Here is a 15,107-nt window from a genome sequence, read left to right on the forward strand (position 1 = left end):
ATATATAAGTATTTGTGGGTTTTGTTCTATTTTAAAAAAAACTCATTGTTATTATAATAATATATAAAAAGGGTTAATTTACATATTTACAACGAACCCCAAAAATATCTATGGTCGTGAGAATAAAAGTTTAAGAAGTTACCATTGTATTTTCTTAAATTTCAGATTTTCACTTATTAGTTTTGAATTTCAGAGTTGAATGTTTCCACGTATTCTTGTTATTATTACTTCTTTGGTAGTTTCACTTATTCATGTTATGCTATTTATACAAATCTCACACGTTTTATATACAAAAATAAAAATGACAAATTACACTGAAATAAAATGACAAATTTTACATGTCACCCACTAGTATATATAAAAGAAAATGTTTCATAATTTTTTGGTTAAATTGTTTGAACAATTATTGGCATTCCATTAGAAGTGACAACAAGGAATCTAAATTTAGGACGGCTAATTATATTAATTACCCAAGAATTTTCATTAATAAATCTAGGGTACTCATGTTACCAATCTTCCCTCTCAAACATTCCAACTTCTTGTTTATTTGGAAAAGTAAAATACAAGAGAAAAATAAAAGATAAAGAAGTTGTCTTATATTCTATTTAAGGTTGTCGATCATTTTGAAGCAGTAGTGTAAGAAGAAGAGCAAATCGGAGGATTTTGTATTCCATAAATGATTGGTTTCACATTCATGCATTGAGATGTAATAGAACCTTTTATTCCATTATAAATGAGGTCAATGTTGGATAATTTTACTTCTTCACATGGTAGGTTGCTACTACAAATAAGTTTGACTGCCACTGGAGTTGCAGAACTTCCTCTAATGTTCTTGAAGCTCACTTTATTAATCTTAATATTTGATGGAATCTGAAAAATTAAAGTGAAAATTAAAGTTTATTCGTGAAGTTGACATGCATGAAGAATTTAAAAATCAAAGTTTTAAGAATGTGATAAATACCTTGCGATTGCATTGATTCCATGGGCAGTACTCTTGGTCTATGACAATTGGATTGCTAACGTTGACCATTGTAATGTCTGAAAAATGCATATTTGTGGCAATACCAGCAACAGGAGAGGTTGGCCATGTTTTAATCCTAACACCATTAGTGGTGTTTATTATTGTGCAATTCTTTACTATGACATCTTCAACCGGTTCTTCATTAGTGTATTTTCCAAGACTTCCTATGCTTATTCCATGACCTGGTCCACATGTCACATTATTGACTTTTATTCGTTTGCTTCCATCTCCAAGTGAGATGCAATCATCACCTGTTGCTATTCGAGATTTCAAGATTGAGATCCCAATTGATCGACCAATGTGTATTCCATCGGTGTTGGGACTATCTCCTGGTGCAATTATGTTGACACCTTGGAATGTGAGGTTGTTGCACCCTAGGATGTTGACATGGAAGTTTTTGCTATCAAGTGATGTTATTCTCCTCACAATTGAGTTGGTAACAAAGTTGAATCTTAAACTCTGCCAATTTTATATGTTCAATAAGTCGTGTCAGAGATAGGGTGAGAAAGTCATGCACAAACTACTTTTAGGGAAGGATGAAAATTATGAGTTTTCTCTATATATTTAGTCTTGATACTTAAAAAAAAAAAAAAGTGGCTCTTTAATTTTGCCTAATTTTGTTATGGTTAAATTTAGTTCAATATTTAATTTCTTAATCATTATCATATGGTATTAAGAACACGTTTACCAAATTGTAAAAGTAAAAATAATAGATAACAAAATCTAATGAACGCTTCGGAAGCAATAAAGACAAATGAGGTTAATGGAAAAGAAAACATAAAATGTATAAAACTTACAATAGGGAGGTTAGCACAATTTTTATGTTTATGGCAATCATTCTTTTCCCAACCTGCCTTTCCTTGGCCATCGAAAACTCCTCCACCGGATAGTTTCATTCTATCAACATATGCAAAAGTAATCCAACTATCTCCATAAGGGTGTTTTGGAGCTTGCAATGTTCCACGAACTCGAATTTCAATAGGGCTCTTGCAAGGGCCTTTAAATTCTCCTTCTCTTACTTTAAATATTCCCCTTGGAATAACCACCGCACTTGGACGAACAGATGCACATGCGTCATTCCATGCATCTTTCAAAGCCTATGTTTCACAAGTAACAAAACTACAACACTTAGCAAAAACAATTAATTAATTCAATAAGTCTCACTTTGATATATACTTTTATTGTGTGCTTATACCTCAGTGACATCAGCACCAGACACAACATTACCATACTTCCTCAAAGGAAAAACAACGTCAACATGAGATTCAGACTCAATAGTAAATGATAGCAATGACATCAAGAATGTAGTAATCGATAAGTTCAAATACTTAATCACACACATATTGTCCTTTTTTTCTCTTTTAAAATTTTTCTTTATGTATGATATTTGGAAATTTTGTATGAGACGGTGATATTTTATTTTGCATTCAAGATCTCTATATATCAATCGAAGAATAGAAGACAAGTTACAATGAACCTAAAAGAGGTTGTGAGGGTTGTGAACTTTGGTACGTGATATATTGTTTAACCCACACCCTCCCTCACTTTTACCTATGCATAAATTTAATTGATAACTAAAATTTGTTTATGTTTCGCAGTATGTTTTATTTTGCATTCAAGATCTCTGTATTGAATGGATGTGTACTGCAAAATTTCCTTCACGGATGTGTACGGCAAAATTTCCTTCACCCACCAATATAAACCATCACATTTCTTAAAAGAAAAGAAAAAAAAAATACCAAACCAACAAAACAAGAACCCATCGTGGAAGAAACAAAATTAATTTTTGCTTTTAGCCACGTGTTACTTAAAAATGTAAAACCCAAGGGTTATATATAACAACCCCTACAAATCGATGAATTTTTTTATCATCACATCGTTGTATTGTTATTGAGAATCATTTAGAGTATTTATGATTTTTATGGTTAGAAGTAAATAAATGTAAACGAAAAAAAAATATTATGAACGACTAGTTGGTTTACCATATAGATAAGAAAAATGATTAATTTTTTATTGCCATTATTGTATAGTCCAACAAATTTTAAAAGTTATTGTTTATTTCTATGTTTTTAGTACCCGTGGACAAATATACGTAGAACGTGTCAGGTAATCAAGTTCATAAGGGAAGTTTTGCATCATTCATATATCCAAATCAAATATCAACCCTTATTGAATGCAACTTATCATATTTCTAGTTTATTACTAAGAATGACTCTTTTGCACAAAAACATTCAATGAAATACTAGTTGAGTAGTTTAATTACCAAATGATGGTATTATAGGACGTTGGACAAGGTACATTTCAACTAGGCGAGTAGTTATTTTCTACGTATTATTATTATAACTAATAGTTTGTTTTTCTTCTTTTAACAAATTTTCTTTATTATTAAGTTTATTGCCTATAAGGCTTTTATTTCAACTTATATGTATATACATTATGAGACCTGTGCAACACATGTAGTTATCATAACTAGTAGTAATAAAAAGATGTGTTATTGTCAATTTCTAAAAATAGATTTTAAGTTAGGTTATTCTCCTCTCCTTTAATAATCATTCTGGGTTATTGTTTTTTATCATATACACAAAATACATGTGATTAGACTAAATATTCACATCATTGATTAAGAAAACTTTATAGTTGGAAGTGTACAAAAGCATACATATCTAGTTTCATAATATTACACAAAAATGTATAGACTAATTGTGATGGGTAGAATTTGATGGTTAATTAATTAAAGTATAGAAAAAATTTAAAATGATTGCTGATAGATGAAAAACGTCACTGTTACATTACGGTACTATTACTAGTTGACGTTGACGTTGACGCATATCAACAAAGATTGTTTCTTGATGGAACTTTGTTCATATTTGATGGGGGAAAATGCCCAAGTCTCATTTTTTATGGCGTTGGACCTCAAGAAATGGTTTTTGATTACGTGTTTTGGCCATTAAGAAAACCAACAAATGAGACTTTGGCCTACTTGATGGATGTTTTCTTAATGTTTGCATACACGATTGTGTAGTTCTTTTTAACAATGGAAAAAATGCTTCGTGTAATTCTTCTTTCTAAACAATCTTGATATGCAATCATGTAATAAATGATACACGATCACATATAAAATTATATATGATTGTGTAGTTCCTTTTAACTATGAAGAAAATGTTTCAAATCTAAACAATCATATTGACCATGCTAAACGATCGTTTTGACTAGGTAAACAATCGTTTAGATCATATCAAAGTGATATTTAAACAATCTTGATATTCTAGAAGAGCTATAATAGAAAAAGAGAAAATAAAGAAAGAAAAAGAAGATGAAAAAAAATAGAAGAAAAATAATCTGAAAGAGAAAATGAATAAATCGCAAAAAAGAAAAAGAAAGTGACAAATCGTCCGCAATAATAAATATTTTGGTGTTTTGTTATATATTTGAATATTTATCCAAGTTAAATGAGAAAACTTCTGAAAATATTTAAAAATATAGCAAAATATCACTTGATAATAAACTTAGATAATTAATAAAAAAAAATGGCAAAATATCGTTTCCCACCCCATTCAAGGCGAGTACCTCGAGACCTCGATCAGAATATTTGTCAAAAATTTAAAGTCGAATCAATCTTACCACATATAATTAATCAATCATATGTTTAAATTTAACAGATTTACTGAGTTGAGGAACATTTTAAACCTATTCTTGAAAAGAAAACTTTGGTAGATACAAGCAAAGCTGGAAGGGGAATCCTTTATCTTGTCTTCACTGATTAAACAATTTGTATTCATATAACGACTTCTTAGAAAATGGCGGGGAAAATATTTAATGAGTAATTTTTAAAGTGGAATCATTTTTTTCAGAAAAAAATTAGAAATGAACTTAAGAAGAGCCAATCAACATATACATAGTCCATAAAAAATAAAAAAATGCTTACAATCAAGCACTTCATTAAGTCCTACCTCAAAAGATGGTAGGAAAAGAAGAACAAAGGAAAAGATGATGCACTTAAAACTATTACAACCTATTAGCTGCTGCTGCTTCCCTTTAATTTCTAGTAGTAGCAAAAACAGGTCATCGTTTATTATTATTTTCTTTTTCAGAAATGATTTAATTTCCTGATCAAACCCAAAACTTTACTTTCAAATTCATATCAACTTGCCCCACAATCAGCGGTCTGTACTGGAACGAACTCGAGATGAGGACCATGATGGCCTTGAACTTCCAAACCCAGATCTGCTGTCATCATTACGCCAACTGTCGGGTCGAGAAGGTCGATTATCAGGCCGGCTGCTTCCCCATCGACCAGATTCAGGTGGTGGTGCATCAGGGTTGGAGGCTTCACTCCGTCGAAACTTTGGCACGTATTTCGCTGGGGATGTTGCAGCAGCAGCAGCAGCTGCTGCAGCGGCGGCAGGAGCAGCAGTCACGGGCTCCAGAGGTCGAGAACTAGGAGCAACATCAGGTCGAGCAGGAGCATCACCTGATCTGGCACTACCAAAGAGACTTTCTTTCCTCAGTCTCTCTTTTTCTTCCAACTCTCGCTCTCTCTGTCTCTGCTTCTCAGCTATCTCATCCAATTTAGCCTTGCGTTCAGCTTCTTCCTTCTTTCTTCTCTCCGCCTCTGCAAAAGTTCAAAAGATGTCATCACCAAAGACAAATTACATATCAACACATTTTTAAACAACCAATATCAGCTATAGCTAAATACACTAATGTACATTATATGAAAAACTAAGGAGGGATCTCTTAAGTTGTTCCAATCCATGTTCATAATGTCAAACATCAGTCGATAAGTGCATATCCGATATGTTCAAAAAGCACAAAATGATTTTTGACCCCATAGAAAATTAGAGCATTTTAAACAAATACCTTCACGCTTGCGTGCTTCCTCCTCTTCACATAATATTCTAATCCTCTCCTCTTCACGCCTTACATAAAAGATTTTCTTTCTCTGAGCCTCCCTTTCTGCTTTCCGTGCCTGAATTATTTGCCTGATATGCTCTTCTCTCTCGGCTCTACGTCTGCTGAATTCATCTTGACGAAGACTAATTACTCTTTCTTGGAAACTTTTCTGCAGAGCACAAACAAAAGGTTAAATTTAATCATGTCTCAAGAGTCAATTTCTGCGAGATTCCTACATTCAAATTTCACTTCAGAACATATACGAAGTAAATTATAAAATAATATATATTTTTTTAAGAAATTAAAATAATGTATAATTCTAAAAAAAAAAAAAAAAAACGTCTGATGTGCCAACAAGATAGAAGGCATCGGAAAATAATGATAAAACTATCACATTGTTCCAAAATACCAATAATCACTATATTAAAAAGGAGCGATTTTGGAGATTTTTTGGAAACTTAATAATTAAACTTACAATGCTCTTAACATTAATAACTAATGAGCACCATATTAAAACATATTTGTACACTGAATTTTTTTTCTAGGAAACAAATACATATTCGAAAAAAGGACTAAGAACAGACAGCCTTGTGGCAAGGGGTAGAGATTATGCCTTCCCGTAGAGGGGAGCCCCTTCCAACTGTAAATTAGTTGTATTAAACAAAATAAATAAATAAAATAAAAATAAGAATATTAAAGGTTCAGAATTAATTATCATTTGATGTGGGGTTGTGAATATATTAGAGACGTAAAATGATAAAAAAAACATCCAGAAACCACACACTACCCTTAGAGAGAACAAAGTTAGTCAATGGAAACAAGGACGCAAAATTTAAATGTTAACTTTTAAATAAGGTCTATACTCTTTACAATTATTGATAAGATTTCTTTTAAATCACAAGATTATTAAATAAAAAATACCGTCATCACAGCACATTAATGAATCCAAAAATTTTGAACAGACAAAGATTAAAATTAACGCAACAGAACCCAATAGAGCCATATGAAACTAACTACTAACCTTACTCTCCAACATTCTCGCCATTCGATTCTTCTCCTTGAGGTCACCTTCATGGCGATGCTTGCTTAACTCAACCTCCAGCTGAAATGCAGAAAAGAAACTCATCTTTTAATAAAATAGAACTAAAGAACATTTATGAGCATATCATCAACTGTAGCAGGAAAAAACTGACGACACAATAATGAAAGCACAACAAATTTTAAAGGAAAATGAATAGATGAAATCCATAACAAACAATGCAGGAAATTGAATGATTGCTGTGGTGTGCAAAAAAACTCAGAAAAAATTCCCCCTTTGACATCAGAAACACTAAAACTGGTAATTGAAAATGGTAATGCCACTAAATCAGTCATGTGCATCAGTTCATCTTTATCAGTTCACACATGATTAAGGTGATCAGAGATGGAAACTCTCACAAGATGTTGCACTAAATTTTTTGTGAACTCCCTTGCTCACTAGTTCCTAACCTCATTAGAAGCACAATCTCTCTTTGTAAGTTTACTGCACTAACTGGCTTCAATAATACTGTCATCCACAGCCCACTTGATATTAAGATCTGAAATCTATTGAGAATTAAAGAAAAAAACTACAAGATAATCCAAGTTCAAGGTACTAGGGATTCCCTCTCTTGAGCATACTAACTCAACCCCGAACCACTCAACTAATGCCCTCCTTTCTTCATCACCATCCTTCTACTTATAACTACACTCAGTAGCTAACTCTTTATCTAATCACCCTTATCCCCTAGCCCCATACTAATTATCTAGAACTATACCTAACACTTCACTCTAAACTCGAAAAACCATAGGACCTATCAAAGTCATTTCTTTTCATACTACTGGAGAGCTTCCAATGAAGATAGTAAGGAGTGTTCTGCTAGATTTTCTTCAACCCTCGCAATATGACATAATGTAGTCAAATTCAAGCCACTTCTCGCTAACTATCCATTTAAGTTCATTACTCGAGATACAGGTGGAATGTATTGAAGGTTTCTTACGCCAAGGAGAATCATTTAATTTTAGGATAAAAGACACAAGGTGGCATGTTTCAACTCACAAGCCAGCAAAATTGCAGTCGCCCACCCATAACTACATCTTGAAAATACGTGAGCCATCCTCCATGTCACCGTCCTAGTTTCCACCACCATACTCAAAAGAACAAATTCCCATAAAACACAACCAAAGAATCAAAACCAATTAGCAATGTGCTGTGTTAGATCATCCCTTTCTGCTCGTCACTATGCTTTGGAATGTTAGGGCACAGATACAGATGCTACACAAAGTAAAATCAAAACATGAAAAAGATGAAAACTCATTGGAGGCCTCAACACTTTGATTTAGGAAGATGTGCAAACACCACTTGATGCCAAAAGATATATCCACCCTTTCTTTGTTGCATGAAAAGCCCTTAATTTCCCTATGGATGATATACACATGCCATATACATGTTTAATTTAGTTTGGTGCCTAAATACACTGACATATATGGTATATATTTTCACAGTTAAGAATTAAGAAAAGAAACTACAACTAAATGTATATAATCATAAATAGTAGTTTCTTTCAATGTGTTGAAAAAATCATTCAGAAAGCAAAACCTGCTGATTACGTTCGTGAATCATTCTCTCTTCAAGCAAGCGTTGCTGAAATTCAGCTTCAATTAACGGTGCTGCCTCTTCTCTTTTAGCTCTTTCTAAATAATCCATAGTTTTGGCGAGCTTTTGTAATTTCTTCTCCATTTCCTGCCTCTCCCTTAATTGTTCAGTAAGGGCTAACTGCATTAAAGTTTGTTTCGACAACTTTTCCTGGAGATATATATCCATTGTTATCAATAGACCCAACATCATTCCGAAATAAGAAAAGGAATTAACAAACAGAACCCACAGAGTCAAGAACTGGTTTCCTGCTTCCCTTCTTTTTGCCAACCCGCTTTTCAGCTTCCTGAAGTAGCGCCTGTGCTTCTTCAAGTTCTCGCTCTTCTATTTCCCTACGAAGCCGTTGATTTTTCCTTTGTTCGTATTCTGCAGCAAGTCGCTTCTGCTCGGCTTCTTCAGTTATCTTCAGTAATTTTAACCTTTTTGACTCCTCCTCACGTTCCTAAATACAGTTACACCACATTTTATTCATACATACATCAACAGAAAAATGAAAATGGCTATTCACAGTTTGATGAGGCTACCATTTCCAAAAGCTGTCGTTCCAGCTCTTCCTTCCTTTTCTCAATTATTGATTTCCGAGCAAGCAACCTCTTGTGCTCTTTATCAACAATATCTGCCAAGTCCGGCAGTATATCACTTGTTTTTGAGGCTTTCCCAACTGGAGGGTAGATCATAGCTCTTGCCTTGTTTAAGGATTCAGCAAGAACGGTCAGGTGGTCTCGAAGCCCATCTGATTCGATACCCTAAATTGATACATAAAAGAACAATTATGCTCTTTTTATTGTATCTCCACTCTATAAATATTATATATATATATATATAAAGAAAATGTGTTTATAAACATCAATCAAAATATATAAATGAAACTGAGAAAAGACTACAATTTCCCTAAATCTTAATATACAGAAAAAGATAAAGTCATTCCCTTAAATTCAATATCAATACGTTGAATAAGATCTAAAGACATGTTGAAGATCAAAAAGGGCAGAGACAGAGTCATAAGGGTTTAATAATAACTTAAACAGCAGACAGAAATAAGATTGGACACATTAACATCAAGGGAAAAGCAACTATCTAGCATGGCTCAAATCTCAGTGATCTTGTCCCTTAGTGCAAAAGAAGAAGAAAGGAAAAAGAAGAAAAAAAGGAAAAAAAAATCAATACCAAATTGCCAAATAACACAATGTTCCTTGAATGATCAACTTTCATGGCAACGAAATTTTGTTTAACTGCATCAACTGATATTTTTTCCACGGCAGAAAAATCAAAATATGGGATCATCTGCGATAGACTCTCAATTTTCATAGTCTGATACACCTTGGAAACCTGGAATAACATAGTAAAAAAAAAGTTCAATGCATCAAAACAAAATTTTCAACCAATGTTTTTTCTTTATATATGAGCAATATTATTGCAACGTTCACGATATATAAAAGTGAAGTACCTGCTGAAGCAGCCTCAAGGTAGCAAGTTTTTCAAGAGCCGGAACATACTGGGACAATTGCACTTCGGGGACAGATGAAGCTGATGAAAGCTTACCTCCAAGCTTCGATATTTTGTTAAGCAAGGGTTGCAATTTTGTTGCAAGATCAAGAGGGAAGAATTCATGCTCCAAAAGATGATAGAGATCTTTAACTTCCTGAATTGTGCAGCTAAGGACTCCTTTTGACACCTAAAGAAAAGCAGAAATCTACTAAGCAAACAGCACTAGAATTATGAGTACACACTAAAAGCTGTGATACGTATTTGCATGGAATTTTCACTGTAAACAAAAAAACATAGTCCTTTGTATAAAAGAGATGAGGTAGAAGATTGCGCATCAGCCCTAATGAAAAAAAAATTAAGAGCAGTTCATAATTGGTAAACATAAAGCTTCTAATAGAAAACATGGTGTTTTCTTATTACCTTTTTATTTTATAAAACAATTTCATTGATGAATGAAATATCTAAAGAGTTACAAAAGTAGCTAATGACAAGAATACAAAAGATTCCTCCAAAAAGAAACAATGAAATTTAAGCTGTAACTTTAGAACGGTTGCATTTTTTTACACCAATGAAGAGCATTGGCTAAAGATGAATCAATAACTTCAATGGTATTCTTTCTTTTCCCCAGAAAATTCTTGTGTGATAGGAAGCATGATGTTAATTTCAGAAGGAATTGAAATTTACTATCTACCCTTATTACTTCAAATGAATGTGAACAAATTGAAGTATAATTTCAGTGGGTAAGAGGGAAATAGTCAACAAAATATTGAAGTAAAAGTAATCAGACATACCAGTTCAGAAAGAAGATTCGCCCTTGAAAGCTGGATGAAACATAAACAGAAAGAAAGTAAAGTAATGATCTGGTTGGGAAAAATATTAAAGAAAATCCAATTAGGCAAGTTGTTTTACCACATCTCTACTTTCAAGTTTGGAATCTAAACTGAAACCTATCAGATTAGCCATCCTCAAATTCCGCTCTTTCTCATGTTCAAGTTCTAAATGGGAAGCACCATGCTTAGAGTCATAGGGAGACACTGCAAGCGCTGCCAAAATAACAGATGAAGCTATCAGCTGCAAATCCTTCTGGCTTAGATTTTTGTTGAAACTTTTCTGAATGGAGAAAAGTTTAAGCCATGCATGTGCATGATAAAGATTGTTATCCGATATCCAAAAGATCTCTGTTAATTTGACGTAATACACCACCATCAAGGATGGTTTAGGTGTTTTCTTCACCATACACATCAAACCATGAATATCTTCCACAGAGCGAAAAGCTTCCTGTAAAAATCGATAATATAAAAATTTTAATTCAATTATTTGTAGAGTAAGAAATCTTGATATGAATTTTTAAAATCTGGACATTGACCCACTTCTTCTTTCTATAAGAGAAAAATTCAGACCTGCCAGAGCTTGAGCTCTGTGGCAACCTTCAGCTGCTCAAATCTTGTGTCAAGGTATAATTGCAAGCTCTCTGGAGCAGAAAGATCAGGTCGATCCCTCTGGTCTCTATACTTGTTCAGATTAGCAAGATGATTTCTAATAATTTCACATAATCGGCGAAATTCTGTTGTTCTTTTGTACACCTTACAAAACTGGAAGGCACGATGGGCTGTCATCTACAAATGGGGAACACCAGCATAACTAAAATGAGTAACATTACTATTACGGATCAATAATAATTCATAAAAATATAAAAAATGAGGCTAGTGATCTTTTATTTTATGGTAAAAAACATTCAGCTCCGCAAGAAGAAGAAAAAGAAATGGAGGATCAGTAGAATTTCAAGTAGTCAGTTTCCCTAATAAGATTTATACCAAAGTTCCAACTATGTCTTTGGGACATACTAAAAATGATCCAAATTTTAAGACCTAAAAGACACTTTTAAAGTTCATGATCATGACCTATTGGACACAAAGTTGAAAGTACATGAACCTAATAAAAACCTTTTAAAGTTTAGGGGTTAAATTTACACAAAGCTAAAAGTGTAAGGACTATACTTCAACCAAGAGCCCTAAACACACCTTCCTATGGCTGATACAGATGTCAAAAGCTTTCTTAGATCCTCCAACCATTAGAACCAATAGGAAGCTGTGTTACATTATGACAGGGATTTAACTACTACTACCCATCAGGCCCAAAATAAAATTCCACCCAAATACTATACTTCTCATTTTTTAGAAGATATAAACTAAAAAGTAAACTCAATAACGCATACACCAAATAACTAGCTTAGTTATGACCTACCGACCTACCGCATAAAGTGCCTCCAACTTTGAATTATTTCGTAATATCTCCAGAACTGTTCGATATGTCTCCCACAGAAATTTAAACCAAGGGGTAACAAGTTCACGATCAGATCTATCCTTTCCCTTTTCACCACTGACATAACTAAGCATCAGATCTTCTGGTCTTTTATCAGCTTCCAAATCATCAACGTCCAGAGCTTCTTCTAAGGCTTGAGCTTGACTACGAGCCTGCTCTGCCTTCTCAGTTGAAAGATGCAGAAAATGCTTGATAACTTCCTCCAAAGAAGTAACATTGACTTGCTGGCAAACAATACGGTATTGAATTAATCCATCTTTTGCAAACCTTCCTTTCCTCATGTCCACACAGAGCTCAACATACTTAAACATAATCCTCTCAAGGGGTTTCTGCCATGCTCGATATCTCTTTGAAGTTATAAGATCATGAAGAGCTTGCAAGGCATCTTGCTTCTGGCCAACATTTATCAGCTCTGAACAGACAATAAGAATAAATTAAATACTTGATAAGCTTCATTTCACAGGAAACAATAGACACATCATAAATTTCAAAGTATGGCAAATAGATCAACAGTGGTGGACTAGAAACACAAACATAGAACTCAAGTAACAAGAAACACAAGCCACAACATAGGCAAACTGACATTTTATACGTCCAGGATAAGAAAAGAGATTTTCCAATGATTTTCTAATATTCTCCACCTACCCGTAAAAGTATGTTATACACATTATATTATATTTATATTTATTATAAAATGAGAAAAGAAAATGAGTTCAGAAGACATCAGCACACTAATTATGTGTTATCAATGTCACTTAGGATGCATATACTGAACCTATAATGTATTCTCAATGTCACTAAGGACGCACATCCTGAACCTATAATGTATTATCAATGTCCCTAAGGACGCATATCCTGAACCTATAAATATATATATAAAATAATGTGTATAATGAGTTCAGAAGACATCAGCACACCAATAATGTATTATCAATGTCACTTAGGATGCATATACTGAACCGACTTCCCAACAAACAATAAACAGAAGAAATTCATTGAATTTTGAGGACTTAAAGTACCAGAATTTGTCAAAATAACCAAACATTCAACTCAAACAAAGTCCATATAAAATTAATGACATACTCGCAAATACAACTCAATCTATAGCAAATGCAAATACAAGAAGCATTATGCTTATGCACCTTCAGCACGTTTTAAAGCATTCTCTGGCTTTACAAAAGACGTCATAATTCAATCCAATCTTTAGTTCACCCAAGGCGGGCATGCAACGCTGAATGACCTGAGACAACCAAGAAGAACTATTGTGAAGGCTTAAACAAAACAAGCAAACTTCATGAGCAACACTAAGAACCAACTCCCGTTGAATAAAAGAATAAAAAAAACTAAACTAGAATCCAATAACACTCTCAAGAGGAAAGCAAGTCTGTTCATTAAAAAAAAAAAAAAATAACAACAATACTGTAAAAGTATATCAGCTTCATGTTACAGCTCTTTTCTGCAAACCTAGATTTGCAGTTTAGTTGGATAACCCCTAAATTGAAGCATCCATGGCTTAATTACAGCTCTTTCCTGCAAACCTTCCTCTTCCCACCTTCAATTTACCGGTTTTCTTCCTTTCTACCCAGCAAATTAAAGAGATGAAACTCTAGATTTATCTCTGATTTTCAACTCGCATCCTTTACAGAAACTCGTTTAAATCCCTGAAACTAAACCCGTCAAAAGGATCCATCAAAGGCGAAAGCAACGGGGTTGTTGAAACGCTCAGCTCCACTAGCCGAGGGAAGAAAAAAGGGACTAAATCCCGTTGTCTTCTTCTCCTACTACTAAAAAACAAAGCGTTCTATGAAAACCCAAATTACAGGTAAAACCATAAAACCCACTTGATCGGGTGTCCGAAGACGAAAATGAAGAAGAGGCAATCGATTTAATAGCGGAAAACTTAAGTGCTTCAGCTTTATTTGACTTCTCAGACCCAGATCATAGATTTTCCAGAAAAGAAAAAAAATCCACCAAAACCATATAAAGGAAATGAGGAAAGTAGCATCCACAATGATGATAATCGCAGATCGATTGACGATTAGTAATTATTCAGAAGAAAAACTTACTTGAAGACGAACAAAAATTCCACGAAAGACCTTCAAGGTTGGAAACGTGGAGACTGGTGAGAGAGACAGAGAGCGACTGAGAGACCGACGACGGAGAAGGGAGACCGACGGTGGAGACTAATTGAATTGAAAAACGGCAGGTGAAAGCGATGAAATTTGGAAACGTGGAACCTAACTCAAATGAGTCGGCTCAGTTAAACCCTGAACTGAACGGTTCGGTTCCCATAACGATAGCCTAATTCGAATCGGTTCAACTTGGTTTGGTCTTTTACACTATTGGGCTTTTGAAAAATACTCCGGGGACGTTCGGAGGAGGATAGATTTATGGAGATAAGGACTATGGATTATGATAATTGTATGATTATGATAAAACTAACGTTATAATAATATATGTTTGAGTTAAGGTTTATTATTGTACTAATGTTAATGTTACGATACTTTTTAACGAAAACAATATTAATATATATAATTTTAATAAATCATATTTTTTTAATAGAGTTCGCATTATTTTTCTTACATACTCTCATTTATTTGATGATTTGGTTTTTAAATCGTTATGTTGTGGTTTTTTTTTATGGTGTTCACACGTAATCCGATTACCCAGTAAAAATTATAAATTTGAAAAAAAGTCGACGATACTTTA

The 15,107-nt window shown here is 33.6% G+C and overlaps 2 protein-coding genes across 3 annotated transcripts; both read right to left on the minus strand.

Annotated features, from left to right (window-relative positions):
* Positions 1-618: 618 nt before the first annotated feature.
* LOC105434511 (exopolygalacturonase-like) lies at positions 619-2,363 on the minus strand. The gene is made up of 4 exons (XM_031886692.1): positions 2,217-2,363; positions 1,819-2,118; positions 962-1,480; positions 619-870 (listed from the first exon to the last, which is right to left on the minus strand). The coding sequence occupies exons 1-4, from the start codon at positions 2,361-2,363 to the stop codon at positions 619-621; spliced, it is 1,218 nt and encodes a 405-aa protein (XP_031742552.1).
* A 2,499-nt stretch (positions 2,364-4,862) lies between these two features.
* LOC101215735 (eukaryotic translation initiation factor 3 subunit A) lies at positions 4,863-14,619 on the minus strand. 2 transcript variants are annotated; one of them, XM_011660775.2, is made up of 14 exons: positions 14,465-14,619; positions 13,541-13,638; positions 12,329-12,810; positions 11,477-11,692; positions 10,986-11,354; positions 10,868-10,897; positions 10,036-10,263; positions 9,756-9,917; positions 9,113-9,334; positions 8,818-9,030; positions 8,532-8,738; positions 6,936-7,016; positions 5,882-6,083; positions 4,863-5,633 (listed from the first exon to the last, which is right to left on the minus strand). In XM_011660775.2, the coding sequence occupies exons 2-14, from the start codon at positions 13,584-13,586 to the stop codon at positions 5,179-5,181; spliced, it is 2,913 nt and encodes a 970-aa protein (XP_011659077.2). In that variant the 5' UTR covers positions 13,587-13,638; positions 14,465-14,619; the 3' UTR covers positions 4,863-5,178. The 2 variants fall into 2 exon arrangements, with proteins under 2 accessions (XP_011659077.2, XP_031745800.1); XM_031889940.1 differs by lacking the exon at positions 14,465-14,619 and adding an exon at positions 13,863-13,881.
* Between the last annotated feature and the right edge of the window lie 488 nt (positions 14,620-15,107).

The sequence above is a fragment of the Cucumis sativus genome, chromosome 1 (assembly GCF_000004075.3).
Source record: "Cucumis sativus cultivar 9930 chromosome 1, Cucumber_9930_V3, whole genome shotgun sequence".
In the NCBI taxonomy this organism is placed as follows: domain Eukaryota; kingdom Viridiplantae; phylum Streptophyta; class Magnoliopsida; order Cucurbitales; family Cucurbitaceae; genus Cucumis; species Cucumis sativus.